We start from the raw sequence: 19016 nt of genomic DNA, 5'->3' as shown, positions 1-19016 counted from the left end.
CCAACACCCATTCTTGTGGAACACCACTAACAACAGTATATGAATATGATCCCTGTTTTCCAACTCTCTGCTTCCTGCCAATCAGACAATGCTCTACCCACACTAATATGTTTCCTTGTCTTGTTTAGTAGTCTCATATGTGGCACCTTGTCAATGGCCTTTTGAAAATCCAAATGCACAACACCCAATGTTGCTTAAAAGAATTTCAAAAGGTTTGTTAACCAAGATTTTCCCTTAATGAAACCGTGCTGGCTTTGGCCTATCTTATCATATGCCTTCAAGTATTCCATAACCTCATCTTTTGCAATAGACTCCAACATCTTCTGGCTAACTGTCTTCAATGTCAGGTAACTGGTCTATAATTTTTTTTTCTACTGCCTCTCTCTTTGAATAATGGGGGGATATTTGTAATTTTTCCAGTCCTCTGGGACAGTATCAAAATCCATTGATTCTTGAAAATTATTACAAATCCTTCCATAATCTCTACTACTTCATTCAGAACCCAAGGGTGCAATCCATCTCATCCAAAAGACTTATCCATTCTTAGACCATTCATCTTTCTGAGCACCTTCTTGCTTGAAATGGTAACTGCACCTACTTCCCTTTCCGATACCCTTTGACATCTGACACAATACTAATGTCTTCCTCAGTGAAGATGGATGCAAAATACTCATTTAGTTCCTCTGCTATCACCTTTTCTCCCAATATTATTTCTCCAATGTCATTTTCTAGTGGTCTCTCACCTCTCTTTTTCTCTTTATGTAGTTGAAGAATCTTTTTGTATCCTCTTTGATATTATTTGCTAGCTTACTTTCATACTTTATCTTTTCCCTCCTTATGACTTTTTTTAGTTACCTTATACAAGTTTTAATAAAGTTTTCAATCCTCTATCTTCCCACTAATTTTGGCTTCCATTTGTCCTCTTTTGATTTTGTGTTGCCTTTAACTTCTCTAATTGACATCTTTTATTTCAATATTTCCTCTTTGTTCAAATGTCGTTATTTGCACCTTCCTCATTTCTTGCAGAAACTATCCATTACTGCTCTGCAGGCTTCCCTACTAGTAACCCCTCCCAATCTACTTTGACCAGTTCCTCTCTTGTGGCACTGTAATTCCCTGTACTCCACTGAAATACCTACACATCTTTCTCCCTGTTAAATTTCCTTGTGTATCTGGCCAGAATGGTGTCATCATTTAACTGAATAAGTAATTCTGAGGTTTGTTTAAGACATAATTTGCCAAGAACTTAAAAATAATACTTCTAAGATTTTTGGTTACTACCAATGGTGCAGACCTAGCTTCATTAAGGATTTGGGTGAGAGGAATCGTGGGTCGTGTGAGAGTCATATATTTTTCCTCGTGTGTATATATTAGTACAATAGTTTTCACATTCTTGGGACATTGCAACAGGCAAAATAGATGCATGTAGAGCTAACTGATGGGTATGAAGTGTGGTATCTTCTACTTTGAGAAAGAACCACTCGACAACTTCAAGCTTGAAAGAACAACTTTATCTGGAGGAGCAAAACCATATACACACACAAAGGCTTGTCTTCTTCCTCTGTTGTTTCTCCTACACACAGCATTGCCTTCAAGCTATCTACAAGGTACACAGGAAGTAAAGACAGATAGGAAGTGAACCCCTTCCCAGCCTCACTTTGAAAACAGCTTACATTACCTCACTTCTCTCCCCCCCCCCCCCCTCCCCACCCCATCCCGGAATCAATATAAGCAGAAATGGTGTCGTTGGCTTCTGTACTTATAATAATATCTCAGCAACACTTCAATAATATAAAAACATCTTTTAAAAAAAAATGTCAGATTCCCACTTAGTCTACTAAAAAAACTGTCCAATCAGAGATTGTCTGTGATCTGAGCACTAACGCTGATTAAATCATTGCTGAAGGTGTTTTGGGTGGATCTAGTATTGGGGACATAAGAGGGGTCTGTGTATGAATGTCCATCCTCTTCAGGAGACCCTCAACCAGTGTCTCTGTCTCTGGCAAAGTCACTGAGGAACACACTTCCACAGTAGTCTGTCTCAGTGGAAACTCCATGGAACTGTTTACCTCCGAGTATGTATCATGACCCATTTGCACATGGTCCTGACGTCTGCAGAAAACACATCCATCAGTCAGCTTAACAACATAGGAGACAGGCCATCTCTGCTTAAGAATAACCCCAGGGCTGATTGTTTTTCACATAAACATTGTCATCAGCATTTAACTGTCTTTCTCGTGCATATTGATCACATCCCTCATTCTGCTTTTCCTGCTTTCTCTCCACTCTTCCCTTCGTGTCCTGGTGCAGCAGGTCCAATCTTGACTTGGGCCCTCGTCCATCAGCATCTCCACTGGAGTGCGTGCAGTTGTCTGTGGTGTAAGGCGGTGTTTAAACAAGAAATGTGAAAGCCTGATGCAAAGAGAGTCCATCATCCTCTTCAGATCTTCCTTCACTGTCTGAACTCAGCCAAACCATTTGAAGCTGGGTGGAAAGGGGCCATCCAGATGTGATGAATGTCATTCTGCTGCATGAACTCACTGAACAGCTCACTGGTAAACGTCAGACAACCCCTGGACTGCAAACACTTGCCTGAGTTTGTCTATGGTTGAATGGGCTGTAATGTTGCCCATGATGTGAGCTTCTATCCATTTGGAATGTGCATCCACCATTACTATAAACATTTGCTCTATAAAAGGGCAAGCAAAGTCCAAATGTAGCCTAGACCAGGGGCGGTCTGGCCACTCCCATCAGTGTAAAAGTGCTGCTGGTGGCATTTTCTGATTGATCTGACATTCCGTGCATGATTTTTACCTTGTTCTCCAGATCCTGATCCATTCTTGGCCACCAAATGTAGGATCTTGCAAGGCTTTTCATTCGAGACAACGCCTGGATGAGTCTCATGAACTTCTTCATAATCTTTGAATGTCCTGGGGAAGCACGAGGATTTTTGTCCCCCTCCACCCCTTCCCCCCCCCCCCAATAAAATGCAACATTCCTGCAGACTCAATTCTGTCTTGCATTTGGTTAAAGGTTTCATTTCCTCTCCTTCCATGATACTGGGCCATCTTGTGAAAGGAAAGTCTTGACTTGAGACAGGACTGGGTCCCTCTCTGCCCACTGCTTTATCTGAGTTGCCTTTACAGGTGTCTCTGACACCCTTTCCAATGAAAACACTGAATCTGGAGGCACATGTAGTATCCGGTGTCTCAGTTTAAGGTAGGCGACTCAACGCATTGGCGTTTGCATTATCCCCACCTGCTCTGTACACAATAGTATACTGGTAGGCTGACAATGTGAGAGCCCAATGCTGTATTCTATCTGAGGCTAGCGGTGGGATGCATCTGATCTCACTGAACAGCCTCATCAGTGGTTCATGATCTGTATAAGTTGTTGATGCACATCCATAGAGGTATTGATGAAAATGTTTGACTGCAAAAACAATGGCCAGACCTTCTTTTCTAGCTGTGATGATCTCTTCTCAGCAGCCGTTAGGGAATGTGAAGCAAAACCAATAGGCTTCTCTAAACGGTCTTCCATTACACGTGAGAGAACTGCTCCTATTCCAAAGGGCAAGGCATCACATGAAAGGGTGATCCCCTTATCTGGGTCATTGTGAACCCGAAGCTTTGCTGAATGGAGGAGTTCTTGAAAGCTTCCTCCTGCTCTTCACATCACTGCCACTTGGTGCTATTGTACAACAGCTTGTACAATGGGGCCAAAACCCTTGAGAGGTCAGGAAGAAACTTTCCATAATAATTCACCATGCCCAAAAATGATCTAGGTTCCGAGATTCCCTTTGAGCTTGGGGCCTCCTTGATAGCTCTCATTTTGTCCTCCATGGGGCAGAGTCCCTCAGCTGTGATCTTGTGTCCCAGGTAGGTCAGATGTGGTGCCAAGGACACTCATTTGCTGCATTTCAATTGCAGCCCTGCATCTGAGAGCCTCTTCAACACCTGTTCCAAATTAGCCAGATACTCCACCTCATGGCTCTTGTGATCAAAATATCTCCAGATACACTGCTATGTGCGGAATCCCCTGCAGCAAGGTGTCCATTGTCCTTTAGAAAATGGCAGGGCTGGAAGCCACTCCAACACCAGGCAATTGTATTTAAATAATCCCTTATGCGTGTTAATTGTGACATACTCCTTTGAATCTTCATCGTGCAGCAGCTGTTGGTAAGTGTGGTTCATATCAAGCTTTGTAAATAGCTTACGCCCTGAAGGTTGCAAACAGGTCTTCCACCCATGGCAATGGGTATGCCTCCAACTTAGAGACCTGATTCACCATAAGTCCCCACATATCCTCACCATTTTCTCTGCCTTCAAAACTGGTACAATGGGAGCTGCCCATCTCAGAAACTGGATGGACTCTATGATGCCCAACCACTGTAAATGTTTCGGCTCCCCTCGACTATCACAGAAGATTTCAGATTGTGGTGGTTCCCTATGAGCTTGACCAGTTCGTCAAATGCAATTTCCCCCCACCTCCCCCAAAACCCAGTTTCTATGGTACGGTTAAGTTCCTTTTCAATTTGTAAGCCCTTGCCCCACATGCATTCAGGAAAATAAAGCACTTCTTAGCCTCCTCCATAATTCCATTAGCACAGAAAAAGTGTCCTAACCTTTCTTCCAACCAAGCCCCATTTCCTTCCATGAATTCACCAATCATCCCAAATGTAGCCATCCAAACACAAAGCTCTGGTTCAAAACAGGTCAACACTTCCACAAAACTAGTTCACCTCGTCGTCAAAAATATGTGGTAACTTTTATTTTGGAAAAGAACCACTTGACAACTTCCATTTTGTTCTGGAGTAGCAAAACCATATAAACACATACAAAGGGGCTGGTCTTCCTCCTCTTTTGTTTCTCCTCCTACAAAAAGCATGGCCTCCAAGCTATTTGTTTCTCCTCCTACACACAGCATGGCCTCCAACCTATTTGTTTTTCCTCCTACACACAGCATGGCCTCCAAGCTATTTGTTTCACCTTCTACACACAGCATGGCCTCCAAGCTATTTGTTTCACCTTCTACACACAGCATGGCCTCCAAGCTATTTGTTTCTCCTCCTACACACAACATGGCCTCCAAGCTATGTGTTTCTCCTCCTACACACAGCATGGCTTCCAAGCTATTTGTTTCTCCTTCTACACACAGCATGGCCTCCAAGCTATTTGTTTCTCCTCCTATAGACAGCATGGCCTCCAAGCTACTTGTTTCTCCTCCTTCACACAGCATGGCCTCCAACCTATTTGTTTCTCCTCCTACACACAGCATGGCCTCCAAGCTATTTGTTTCTCCTCCGATACACATCATGGCCTCCAAGCTATTTGTTTCTCCTCCTACACACAGCATGGCCTCCAAGCTATTTGTTTCTCCTCCTATACACATCATGGCCTCCAAGCTATTTGTTTCTCCTCCTACACACACCATGGCTTCCAAGCTATCTACAAGGCACACAAGAAGTAAAGAAGACAGATAGGAAATAAAACCCTCCCAGCCTCACTTTAAAAACAGCTCACATTACAGCACTTAGGAAAGCCATAAACAGCATTGAGATAAGCAGTTAGTGGATTTTGTTGTCTTTAAATGATAAACATTGGTCATATTGCCAGGAATATTACTTTAATTGCCGTCATTGGACCTTCTTCGTGAATAGATAATTCCATTCATATTCAGTTCTCTGTCTGAAAGTTAGCCATGCAGCACCCCACATACTAAGACTAGATTCCACTTCTTGGATCCATAGGTGTTATGGTTTTGTGCTGTATTAATAGAATGGCAGAGTGTAAAATGAAGAATTGTTCCTTGGTGCCACAACAGTTTTGGATGCAGTGTTTTTTCCAGATTGACACCCCATAAAAAGGGGATAAAATTCTACAAGTGATTAGGCCCTTTCAAATTCCTGTGTAAAATGGGGTTAACTGGGCAATTTGACTGGTTAGTGCCCCACTCATGCTAGAAAGGGTCCGAACTGGTCAGCGTGGGGCTAATCCAACTGGGTCCCTGACCTGTCAGGGAACCCAGTTAAACTTACTTAGGTTGCAGCCTCAGGCAATTTGAACAGGAAAATGGCCGGCCCAGTTCCTGAGGTGAATCAGCGTTTGTGCGCTGCCATCATAGGGATACCTCTTGCTAAAGTGCCTGCCGTGATTGGGGGAGAGAGGGGCCACTGCTGAGGGGGGTGGGGAGAGAGAGGCGGTCCACAATTTGGGGGAGAAAAGGGGCTGCTGCCACGGAGGGAGGAGGGGGGGAAGAAGAGGCGTCGCTGCCGTGGGGGGCAGGAGGAGGAAGGAGAAGAGGGGTCACTGTCACAGGGGTGGGGGGGGAGGAGGAGGGAGAGAGAGAGAGTGATCGCTGCCACGAGGGGGGAAGGGGGGAGGGGGGGAGGGAGAGAAGTCACTGTCGTGGGTGAAGGAAGAGAGGGTCGATAGAGAGATCACTGCCAGGAGGGAGGGGGAGATGTCACAGCCGCGGTGATGGTGAGAGAGAGAGGTTGCTGCTGTGGGAGGGGGGGGCGGGGTGGAGGGAGAGAGAGAGAGAGAGACATCACTGTCGCGGGGCGGGGGAAGAGAGAAAAGTCACTGCCGTGGGTGAGGGGGGAGAGAGCGAGATCACTGCCGGGGGTTGGTGTGTGTGAGTGAGAGAGACCACTGCTGTGGTGGGGGTGGAGAGAAGAGGGGAGGGATAGAGTGGGAGAGAGAAAGAAAAAAAAGCCACTGTCGCATGTGTGCGGGGAGGAGGTGGTGCTGCGGGGGTGGGGAGAGAAGAGGGGTCACTGCTGCAGGGTTGGGAAGAGGGGTTGCTGCCATTGAGGGTGGGGAAGGAGAGAGGTTGCTGCTACAGGGAGTTGGGGGGACACCGGGGGGCCGCGAACTGTCGCTGCTGTGAGCGCCACCCCAGTTCACAGTGACGGCTTAGCTTTCCCGGCAGCGGGATGTTGCTGGGGTGTGCGATTGATGATGGGGGTGGTGACTGATGGGGGTGGGGGGGGGGTGCGGTGGAGAATTACCAATAGTTCTTGTTAGTATGTGATGCATCATTTACCCCATCATCACGGGGATTGGATGCCCCTTAAATTGCTGGGTTGGTGATTTTAATGGGTTGATTTCCCCCTGCAGTTTAAAAGGTGCTTCCAGCACCTTTGCCTCAGTAATCACAGCTGGGTCCCAGAAGGGATGCCTCGGTGCTGCAGTTTAAAAAAGCCTAATGATAGAGGAGGCACACATGCTGAGAAGGGTTTCTGGTTCTCAGCATTGGCTTCTGGAGCTGGAATGTTATTTGTGCCAGAAATGTGTGTTTCCATTGATGCTAGAGAAGTGCACAGTTGATTGACTTCATTGACCAATACAGTAACTTTTTTAACACAACATAAATTATTTAAAAATATTTTTGGTATCAGATTTGATTTCATTTTTTTTTACATTAAGAATGATTTGGAATTGTATTTTTTGAAAAAGAACACAGCTCTACTTTATTGGAATGCTGCCTGATCTTCAGAATACTTCCATCATTTACAGTTGACCAACATTTCTAGATTTTTTTTATTTCCAGCACTTTGTTCACTACAAGAGAACTTTGGGGATTTGGTACTCTGTAAGCATTGATATTGTATAGCACACAGTGGTCTCTCTCACTGGAGATAAAATGATTGATTTTAGGTACATGATTATTTAAGGCTCAATTAGATATTTAAGGCCAATTCTGTACCACCCAATAGGCCTGGTCTTACTTGGACCACTGCCACAGTGAACATCAGTGAGGAATCTTCCAGGGTAGGGCCTTAATTTTCTATTTCTCTTAATATTAGTGTCTGTCCTATCCCACATTTGTTGTCACTTCACCCTCTTCAAAAATCCAGAGTCTCTTGGATCTTGACTGTTCTCTCAAAAAAGATTTGTTATGATAGCCCTAGCTGTAGCAAAAAAATGTATTATGTCAACCTGGAAATTAGAAGACATCTTGAGAATACAACAATGATATATAGAAATGAATAAATGTATTCCATTAGAAAAAATAACATATAATTGAAGAAATAACATTACAATATTCGAACAAATATGGGAGCCATACATGAAACACAATAGAGAAATCCTACCGTGGACTTCCACCACCTAAAATGACAGAAGGAGAAGATAACGAAAAGAACTGACTCAGTAAAATTTCTTGTTTATTTTTATTAAGTGACATCATTGTTTAACGGGTTTAATGTATCTTATAGATTGAACTTTAAATAAATGGGGAAGGGAGTGAGGGAGGGAGGGAAGGGTGGGGGGAAAAAGGGGGAGAAAACGACACTGTATATATTTAAGAAGAAAAATGTCTGAATGTATCTTGGTCAATAGTGTGAAAAATAAAAAAAATTAAAAAAAACAATCTACCTGTGTTGCAGACCAGAGTTAGAATTGCCCTTAATCTGCAGAATAAAGAGGAATTCTGGAAAAAAAAGTGCCTGAATTTAAAGTACATTGAGATATTAATTTATTTAAGCACTAAGGTAACAGCAAGTGATTAATTACAGTTGTAATAGTTACAGCCAAAATGTTGAAATAAACTATAATTGTAAGTAAATGGCCTTATAGAATTATATTTTTGCAAGGCAAGCATACCTCAACTGACAAGACCAACTCTCCATAATACCCAACACAGCTGCCTGTCTTCATTGCATTGAGCGATGGCTTTCTCCGCAGACAACAGTGTTTATTCATGTAGATCTCCTTATCCTAGTTTAGCAACTGGTTCTCCTTGGTATTAACTGGTTGCTACTCACATAACTCTTTCAGGTAACAATCACCCCCAACAAAATGCCTGTCTCCACCCCCCTGATCATCTCCCTAGTTCATCCCTGCTACCTCAGATCTCCTGTCTAAAATGCCAACCTAAATCAAGGTGTATTATTGCCATTCCAACCTGTTCATCATAAAAATGAGTGGAATGCGTGTGATGTTTGGAGCAAAATATTATATATTTAACAAACTAAAATGGGAAGGAACAACTGTAACTCAGGCAAATGGGGACAGAAAATAGATGGAGATGGGAGAATCTCAGGAAGAGTAATTTAGAGGAAGCCAGATTAAATGGAAAAATTAAATAAACATGTCTGCCGCACAGAAGTCAAACGAATGGGACAGAAGAGAGAAAAGGAAGGAGGCGAGAAGCAATACAATCTTAATTTTTTCAAATGCCATTTGCATACATTAAGTGAACAAACTGCTTTATTTTCAGATCTTCAATACATCCCTCTTTGAACCACTGCCTCCTGGCTATGAGAATGTAGAGGACCTGGAGCCACCTTTCAATGCCTACTCTCCAGCAGGGATGCCAGTAGTAAGCTCATCTCATTCTGGAAACACTTTATTACAGATGTGGTGATGGTTAAAAACTCAAAGATGTCTCTGAGCGGGTGTAGAATATTCTTAAGGTGCAGGAACCCAGTAGGTCTCGCAGTGTATGTAGGAGGTAAGATATATAACCAACGTTTCCAGCAATGGCCATTGGGAGATCCCTGCTATTGCCTGAGATCACCTGTAATTGGAGGAACAACACCTCGTATTCCATCTGGGCACCCTCCAACCAGGTGGCATTAACTTATTTCCTTTAGTCCCTCTCCCTCCACAGAGCCAAACGTGCCCCCCCCCCCATCAATTCTCGTCTTTCCTTTCTCCTGGCCGCCTCTTCAAATCCAATTATCACCTTTGTCTGTTGGTCTGTACTCCTCCCTCAGCCCATTCTTTTATTCAGAAGCCTGCCTGTTTTTTTTTCATATCTTGATGAAAGGCACAGGCCCGAAACATCAGTAACATGTGTTTACCTCCTATGGATGCTGAGTTTCTCCAGCATTTGGTTACACTTCTATTTAAATATCTAACACTGGTAAAAATTGTTTGGATTGAAAGACAATGCTCATAGCTGATGGTAAAAAGGATAGTGACATAATAAATAGAATGATGAGTTTATTGCCGTATACATTGTATAATATATGTGCCTTGAAATTCTTGGTGTTTTTTGTAAAAGAAACAACTACGATAGTATATGTAATTGAATTTAAGAGTCAATAAATATGAAAGATAGATAAATATTGTTATTCTAGTGCAAAGAAAGTGACTTTGCTACAGTGCAATCAGTCCTTTTGTAGTATTAGAGCAGTCCATGATTAATGTAGCAAGAAGAGGATTGAGAAGCTGATAGCTGTTGGAAAGAAGTTGCTCTTGAATCTAGATGTGCAGGTCTTCAGACTTCTGTACCTTCTCCCCAAAGGTAGCAGCAAGAAGAGGATGACAAGGATGATGGGGGGGCCTTTTATAATGTTGGCTGCCTTCTTGAAGCAGCATCCGAAGTCGACGTAGTAAATGGATGGGAGGTCAGAGCCTGTAATTTTTAAAAAAATCAGAGCCAAATCTATTAAGATGATTGATGATCTTTGCATCAAACCCTGTCCAATCATTTGATTTCCTCAGGATTCCAAAGAATTGATTCATTTCATTAACTGAATATCCACAACACTCTGCAGCAGAGAATTCCCAAGATGCACAACCTTCGGACAAAACAAATGACTCATTTCAGTGAAGTTTATCAAAGAATGAAATGTGCGATGAATGGTACCTTCTGTGGAGAAACAAACCAGTTCATTTCCAGCAGTGCAATTGTGTCGTAGTTAAATAAATATTAATTGTACAGATATCTTATGACATGGACTGTTTCTGCGCCGTAAATGGTTATATGGAAAGTGATTGTGTACAATGTAATTTACCAGATGTTTCCACTTTTTTCATATCTCATTCTTAGCAAATTTAAATTTTGTGATGTCATTACCAATATTTTATTTAATTTGCAATGTGGCCTTTGCTTAAAATCAATATTTAAAAAAAAAAGGTTTTCAAATTACATAAAAATAATACATAAAACAAAAACAAAGTAAACTAAACACCTACTCCCCACCCCCCCCCCACCCACCCACCTCAGCCAGCCCTGCAAGGAGAGCTAAAAAAAAACCATTTATCAAATAGTTAAAAACTTAAACAATACAATATTTTAAGATATTTCTAAACCCATAGATTCCAAATTAGGTGACCACATCTGAACAAAGAATGCAAATTATCATGCAAATTATGTTATTTTTCCATATAAATACAAGATCTCAATTCATTACGCCAAATAACTATATTAACTTCTACATTATCTTTCCATGTAATTGCAACACATTTCTGTGCCATTACTAAATGAACAAAAGCTATCTGAAACTTATCCAACTCCAAACCAGTCAATGAAACAGTACAACCCAACAAAAAATTTCTGAGCCTAATGGTAATTTAATCTTAAATAATTTTTCAAAAAATACTCTGATTTTTTCCAAAATGGCTGAACTTTATCACAAAACCAGACTGCATGTAAAAATGTTCCAGTATTTAATTCACATCTAAAACATAAATCCAAATTACTAAATCCATATTTCTTCAATTTCTCAGGAGTCAAATTCAACTGATGTTAAAAAAATTATAATTAACCAAACTCTATCTTGTATTAATCAATTTAGTTACCCCTTCATGACACATGACCTCCCAATCCTTCTGAGGTATATCATAAGATAAATCACTTTCCCATTTATTTCTAGATTTCTCTACATTCAGTTTATCTATACCATCTTGTTTAAAATCAATAGTTTGAAAGAAAGTAAACTTTGTTGTTGAAAGCTGACTGCACAGCTTTTCACTATTCGGCAATTTATTGAGAATTTTTAAATGTATTAGTGAAAACATAAGATTGTAAATTTCTCTTCCTTCCACTTTCAAACTAACATGGTCTTTTAACCCTGTCAGAAATCAAAACTGAGGAATTATAAACTGAACTGTGGACACTATTATGGAACTACAAAATTGTTATAAAAGTTTTGGTCTCCAGCTGGTCACTATTTGAAAGAAGGTTATATAACAACTGAAATAAAGTATGTGAACTTTGAACCATTCCGTTCATACCTGAAGTTGATGGGGCTTTAGCATTGAGAAGTTTCCCTGAATATTTTTGTTTCATTTACAAATTACTAAATTCGTTGTTCTTCTTAAAACAAATGAATAAAGCTAACTCTATAGGAATGTAATTCTGAACCACAAGAAACTGCAGATGCTGTAAGAAATTGGATGTTATGAATTCATAGAGAATTCATTGGCATACACTGGCAGTTAAAGCTTTGGATTGGGACTTGTCTTTGAGAATAAATTGGGAAAGGGAGATAGCAGGCATAAATGGGGCAGGACTAGGGAGGGGTAAGTGCTAATAGGACTCAGGTTCAAATCCAGCGTTGTCTGTAAGGAGTTTGTACGTTCTCCCAGTATTTGTGTGGGTTTCTTTCGGATGCTCTGATTTTCTCCATCCTTCAAAACCTATGAGGGTTGCAGGTTAAACCCACTGCAAATTAGCCATATTTGGGCAGCATGGGCTTGTGGGCTGTATGTCTAAGTTTTTAAAAAATGGATAATGGACAGATGAAAGTGGACAAAGTCGATTGGGGGGAAAATGCAGGGGAGTGAGAGTGGAGACCACCAGGGTGGGGGAGAGGTGAATGGAAAGCAGTTTTGGGATCTACCAGGTGTGACAGATTATGTTATATTTTATATTGTATATAGATATGTTTTAAAGGAAATAAATTGTGGCAGGTTTTTTAGTTGGGTCACACACAAACACTTCAAAACAGATCTCATTTAAAATGCCAGAGCTCTACTCAAGCCAGACAGTTCAGGCTCTGGTTGCCTTTGCAAAAACATTCAAGTATGCCTGTAAGGACTTCACAAATAGATGTTAATTGGATATATTGTGGAGTAATGGATTATTGTTTTGGAAAGCAACAGATGACGAACTTGGAAGATTAGGTCCGGAGCCGCAGTCTGTCTGAGTGCAGTTGGTTTTCTCTGAGTGAGACAGAGAATTCAATTCTACAGTACAACAGCAGCAGCTGGACTGGAACAGGACAAGCTGGCAAACTTGTGGAAAAACCCGATTTTGAAGACAGATTGTGAGTTTGTAGTTTAGCCTGGTCAAACTCCTTGTGGTCCATACAAAAGAAGAGGACTGGCTGCATAATATTTCACTTGAAATAGGGGAAACAAAAAGGAACTTGTGGTGACCTGAAAGAAAGAGGTTATCATCTGGAAAACCCTGATGGGGCAAGTTTCTTTGGCAAGACACTGAAGTGGCTGATTAAAAGGGAATCAGTTGTGGGTGTCCAGTGTACAACAAATCTCTCTCTGCAAACCGACAAGAACCTTCCTGAACGGTAATCATCTACCTTTCAAGCACCAAATCCTGGTGAATTTCATAAATGTTAATTTCTGTGCACCGTATAAGAATTGCCAGATGCCAGTGAACTTGGAGAAGTGAGATTGGACTGTGAATCAAAGAACTTTTCTGAACTTGCACACACATTATGTACATGTGCACTTAGAATTAGAAGGGAGTTAAATTAATAGTAATAAGTTAGAGTTTGATCCTGTTTTAATGTTTAAAGATAATTAAAAGCAACTTTTGTTTAAGTAACCATTTTCTTGGGGAATTTCTATTGCTGCTAAGTTTTGGGTCCTCTCAGTTCATAGCATAGGAGAATGGAAAGGGTGTAGCACTTATGGAAGTAAATGATTGGGGGTGGGGATTAACTGAAATTTGAAAATTCATTGGGTTACCCAGTGGAATCTCATGTGCTGTTCTTCAAGTTTGCATTTGGGCACATCTTGGAAACTGATGAGGCTGATGACAAATGGATCTATGTTAGAACGTGAATCAGAAATAATTCCAGCTGGTGTGTGAGAACAGAGCGTAGGTGCTCAACAAAGCGATCTCCCAATCTGCACTTGGTCTCACTGATATAGAGGAGGCCACGTGGAGAGTACCTAATGCAGTATTGGAGGATTTGCATGTGAAACTTTGCCTCACCTGGGAGGTCTGTGTTGGGCTCTAGATTGGGGGTATGGTGAGATGGTCAGGTGTAGCCACAAAGCTTACAACTACTATGGTGGCAGAGACTGGTAGGTATGGGAATTGGCAGGGGAATTAAATAGATGGAAACTGGGATGTGCTCTGTGAATGCCAGGCTGAATATTTTATTTCGACTGTGCCTTGTTTAGTCTGCAATCAGTGGAAGATAGAAAATGGAACGATTTTAATCTTTTCTCAAATTGTTTTAAAAGTCTCTTCTGATGACTTCATCTTCGATTAGTTTGGTATTCTGATGTACATCAACAGCACAGAATTGAAAACGCACTGCAAATTAGCCAAAATTTGCATGAATTGCAGACCAGGGGACCATTTGAATCTCCTGAGGAGTCTTGGAAAATACAAAGTGATTTAGCAGTTCAGAAAATGACTCTTGCTGTCATCTTTTCCTTATCCTTGTCATTTGGTTAATCTTCACATACAACACCTACATTGTTCAGTATGATGTGTGTCCATATCTTCAAGTAGCGCCTTGCTTTTTTCTGTACACATTTGGGGTCAGCCTTCCCATCTTCATGTGTTTCAATTTAAAATCCTAATCATTTACTGTTACTTCCCATAAAAACTTAAAATATTCACTCCCCTTTACTGAAATAAAAGCTTTCTAAATGTCTTTGTGCATATGTGTACATGTCAGAGATAGGGAGAGAAATGTTTTGGAGCATTTGTCGTTAAATAGCTTTAAAGTTAAAGCCTCTGAATGTTATGTTATTCACCATTTAAGATTCTCCCCGTGATGCATTGAAATGCATTTTTCATTGCCTTGTCAAATAATCTGCAATTGTACTTGTGTGCAGGGGGACCTGGTCTATGTTAATTATGCTCGTCCTGAGGATTTCATCTCGCTGGAAAGAGATATGGGAATCAACTGCACGGGAAAGATTGCAATTGCTAGATATGGGAAAATTTTCCGAGGAAACAAGGTACTGATTGTTCCTATCTTTGGCCCAAACCATATTTTTGTGCAGAACTAATTGTCAAATTAAAATTGTGTTAATTTTTGATGAAATTGATGAGGTAGACATTTATTGAATAGTGTGTAGTAATTTTATGCTCACCACAAATACTGTTAACTTCCTACTTTGGGAGGATTTTCTCAAGCTTCTGATCAGTAGATTTATCGAATAACTGAAAATGGGGGACAAAAATTTCTGTCAGCTTGAGCAGCTGTGGCATCCTATTTTACATTTTGCTCCCAGTCATCAGTTCAGATTCAACTAGGCATCTGGGATCTCCACATGGGAGATTTCAAACTTTTTAATTGATTCTCTGAATGGTCACCACTGCTATGGCCAGCATTCATTACTCGCTCCCACCCCATCTCTGCTACCCTGGAGAAGCTGATATGGTCCTTCTTCAACCACTGTACGTTATATGGTGAAAGAGCCATGGGAAGTTCAATGTTTTAGTGACTCAACAGCAATAATCTGATCAACATGTTTATTTTTAATCCCTTTATTTTTAATAACTAACCCCATCTCTGTTTCCCTGGAGAAGCTGATGTGGTCCTTCTTCAACCACTGTACCTTGTATGGTGAAAGAGCCATGGGAAGTTCAAAGTTTTAGTGACTCAATAGCAATGATCTGATCAACCTGTTTATTTTTAATCCCTTTATTTTTCATAACTACTAACATCTCGCAAGCCATTTAAAAACTTGAAAATAATAAAGGAAATCTTCCTCTGTTGCCTTCTAGCTGTTTATTTCAGTTCCTTCAAAAATACCCAGGAAATAATGAAAAATGCTCAGCAAGTATTTACAAACAAAAATGGAATTTTAAGAAAAAAATTAAGGCTTAAGAACACTTCCAAATATACATCTATAATTTATATATAGATATAGACAGATATAGATATATATTTCATTTTTTATGTATGTATGTATATTTGTGTCATGCTGAAGAAGATTGAAAAGAGGGTTGGTGCGAGAACACAGCCTTGCTTCACGCCATTGTTAATGGAGAAGGATTCAGAGAGCTCATTGCTGTATCTGACCCGACCTTGTTGGTTTTTGTGCAGTTAGATAACCATGTTGAGGAACTTTGGGGGGCATCCGATGCGCTCTAGTATTTGCCAAAGCCCTTTCCTGCTCACGATGTCGAAGGCTTACATCCGGTACCACACGGATGGCAGTCTCTTCAATCTGAGGCGCCTGCAAGCTCACATCAAGACAAAAGCGAAACTTGTCCGTGAACTACTCTTTGCAGATGATGCCGCTTTAGTTGCCCATTCAGATCCAGCTCTTCAGCGCTTGACGTCCTGTTTTGCGGAAACTGCCAAAATGTTTGGCCTGGAAGTCAGCCTGAAGAAAACTGAGGTCCTCCATCAGCCATCTCCCCACCATGACTACCAGCCCCCCCACATCTCCATCGGGCACACAAAACTCAAAACGGTCAACCAGTTTACCTATCTCGGCTGCACCATTTCATCAGATGCAAGGATCGACAACAAGATAGACAACAGACTCACCAAGGCAAATAGCGCCTTTGGAAGACTACACAAAAGAGTCTGGAAAAACAACCAACTGAAAAACCTCACAAAGATAAGCATATACAGAGCCGTTGTCATACCCACACTCCTGTTCGGCTCCGAATCATGGGTCCTCTACCGGCATCACCTACGGCTCCTAGAACGCTCCCACCAGTGTTGTCTCCGCTCCATCCTCAACATTCATTGGAGCGACTTCATCCCTAACGTTGAAGTACTCGAGATGGCAGAGTCCGCAAGCATCGAATCCATGCTGCTGAAGACCCAACTGCGCTGGGTGGGTCACGTATCCAGAATGGAGGGCCATCGCCTTCCCAAGATCGTGTTATATGGCGAGCTCTCCACTGGCCACCGTGACAGAGGTGCACCAAAGAAGAGGTACAAGGACTGCCTAAAGAAATCTCTTGGTACCTGCCACACTGACTACCGCCAGTGGGCTGATATCGCCTCCAACCGTGCATCTTGGCGCCTCACAGTTTGGCGGGCAGCAACCTCCTTTGAAGAAGACCGCAGAGCCCACCTCACTGACAAAAGACAAAGGAGGAAAAACCCAACACCCAACCCCAACCAACCAATTTTCCCCTGCAACCGCTGCAACCATGTCTGCCTGTCCCGCATCGGACTTGTCAGCCACAAACGAGCCTGCAGCTGACGTGGACATTTACCCCCTCCATAAATCTTCGTCCACGAAGCCAAGCCAAAGAATATTTGTGTATGTATACATATATACACATATACATACGGCAACAGGCCCTGTCGGTCCAGGAATCCATGCCACCCAATTACACACAATTGACCTACAACCCCTGATATGTCTGTGAATGGTGGTGGAAACAGAAGCCCCTGGTGGAAACCCACGCAGACAGGGAGAACGTACAAACTCCTTACAGACACTGCAGGATTTGAACCCCAGTCTCGATCACTGGCAATGTAACAGTATTATGCTAACAGCTACTCTAACCATGCCACCCTAATCTGAAATGTAATACATTAAAATTAACTAAATATAATTAAAATGTCAACGTGCTGTCTTTTAGTAGACATTTCTTTCCATTGAGTTCAATGTGAACCATGTTTTCAAGTCAAATTTATTGTCATCTGCACAAATAGAATTTGATGAAATAGTGTTCTCAGGTCCTTGAAAAGCACCATCAGACATAACACACGTACAGGCAGATAGTACATAATGCAGACTAGTATTTATATATACAAATAAATAAATATTGTTTTGGAAATATGAAAGTTTTGGATAGTTAAAATGACCTTTTTGGTCATTTTGTTGGCTTTAAAAACAATCTTGAGTTGAGACATTTGGGGGACTGCTATCTTTTTGGGCTCCCTACAGAACTCATTAGTGCAGGTCCAGAGCAATAAAAGGCAGAAGATGCCAACATCTGCAGTGGTTCAGTGGCCATTATTCGTTATATGTTAGCTTGATTCTTTCCTTGTGGTGTTGCTGGGTAGGCTGGAGGCAGAAAGCCGACAGACTCCTTTTTTTACATTGCTTAGATATCTTCAGATGCCATTCGGTCCAAAACATATGGGAGCAGAAACAGGCCGTTTGGTTCACCATTTGAATCATGGCTGGTGTATTTCTTTTTCTCAACATTATATCCCTGCCTTCTCCACATAACCTTTGACATCCTTTCCAATCAAGAACCTATAAAGCTCCACATTAAATATGCCCAATGACTTTGCATCTACAGCCATTTATGGCATCAAATTTTGTAGATTCTCCACCCTATGGCTGAAGAGGTTTATTCTCTCCTCCATCTAAAGGGATGTCCTTTTTTTTTCTAAGGACGTGCCCTCTGGTCCTCAATTTTCCCACTACTGGAAACCTCACCTGCACAACCACTCTATCCAGGCTTTGAGTCTCAAAAGGATTCCATTTCCTGACTTGTAGCCCTGTAAACAGGATAATCCCATCTTCCAGGCAGTCAGTGATTGAACAGTGTCAGCTCTCCATATTCAGCACCACAGGTCAGGATTAAAACCAGGTCACGAGAGCTGTGATGTAGCAGTGCTACCTGCTGCACCATTGCCTCACATTAGGTCTCTGTCTAAGAGAATTTAGAACTCTGTACAAGTAAGTAAGAACAAAAGACAAGTCTGAGGCAAATACAGCCACCTTCAGGCAGAAGTGCTGAGTGCATGATTCTTTTTGATAGCCTGCACAGATTCCAATAAATATTAAAGGTAATCTTCAGCCAGTGCACTTCACTGCATGTAATACCAAGAGATGATGAAATAATTAAGAGCTAGTGATTGGAATATGGTGTTTCAGAATATGCTGAAAAGCTAGTTAAGCTCATTCTAATGCAGCCCCATGACTATTTCATCAGCCTGATGTTGTGGATGATTGGCCAAAAGCTGCTTGTTCACAAAATTCATCTGCTGATCTCATCTTAACCAGTGATAAAGTGATGGAAGGACCCTTCAGTGGCACAAGTTGGTCCTTCCTTTTCAGTGATCTGATCTTCAGCTTGATATTCAGTCACTTGGTCGACATATAGGCAAAGGAGCTGATTTCCAGAGGCAAGGTGAGCGC

The 19016-nt window shown here is 41.5% G+C and overlaps 1 protein-coding gene across 4 annotated transcripts in view; it reads left to right on the top strand.

Annotated features, from left to right (window-relative positions):
- Positions 1-19016, top strand: part of naalad2 (N-acetylated alpha-linked acidic dipeptidase 2) — a 147505-nt gene that overhangs the window by 53841 nt on the left and 74648 nt on the right. For all 4 annotated transcript variants that reach the window (XM_069890861.1, XM_069890860.1, XM_069890858.1 and 1 more), the window contains 2 exons: positions 9226-9327; positions 14778-14903. In XM_069890861.1, the coding sequence (XP_069746962.1) occupies positions 9226-9327; positions 14778-14903 (228 nt within the window). The remainder of the gene's footprint in view (positions 1-9225; positions 9328-14777; positions 14904-19016) is intronic.

This window comes from Narcine bancroftii, chromosome 7 (assembly GCF_036971445.1).
Source record: "Narcine bancroftii isolate sNarBan1 chromosome 7, sNarBan1.hap1, whole genome shotgun sequence".
Taxonomy (NCBI): domain Eukaryota; kingdom Metazoa; phylum Chordata; class Chondrichthyes; order Torpediniformes; family Narcinidae; genus Narcine; species Narcine bancroftii.
The sequence above is the reverse complement of the archived record's forward strand: the minus strand, read 5'-3'. Positions and strand labels throughout refer to the sequence as shown.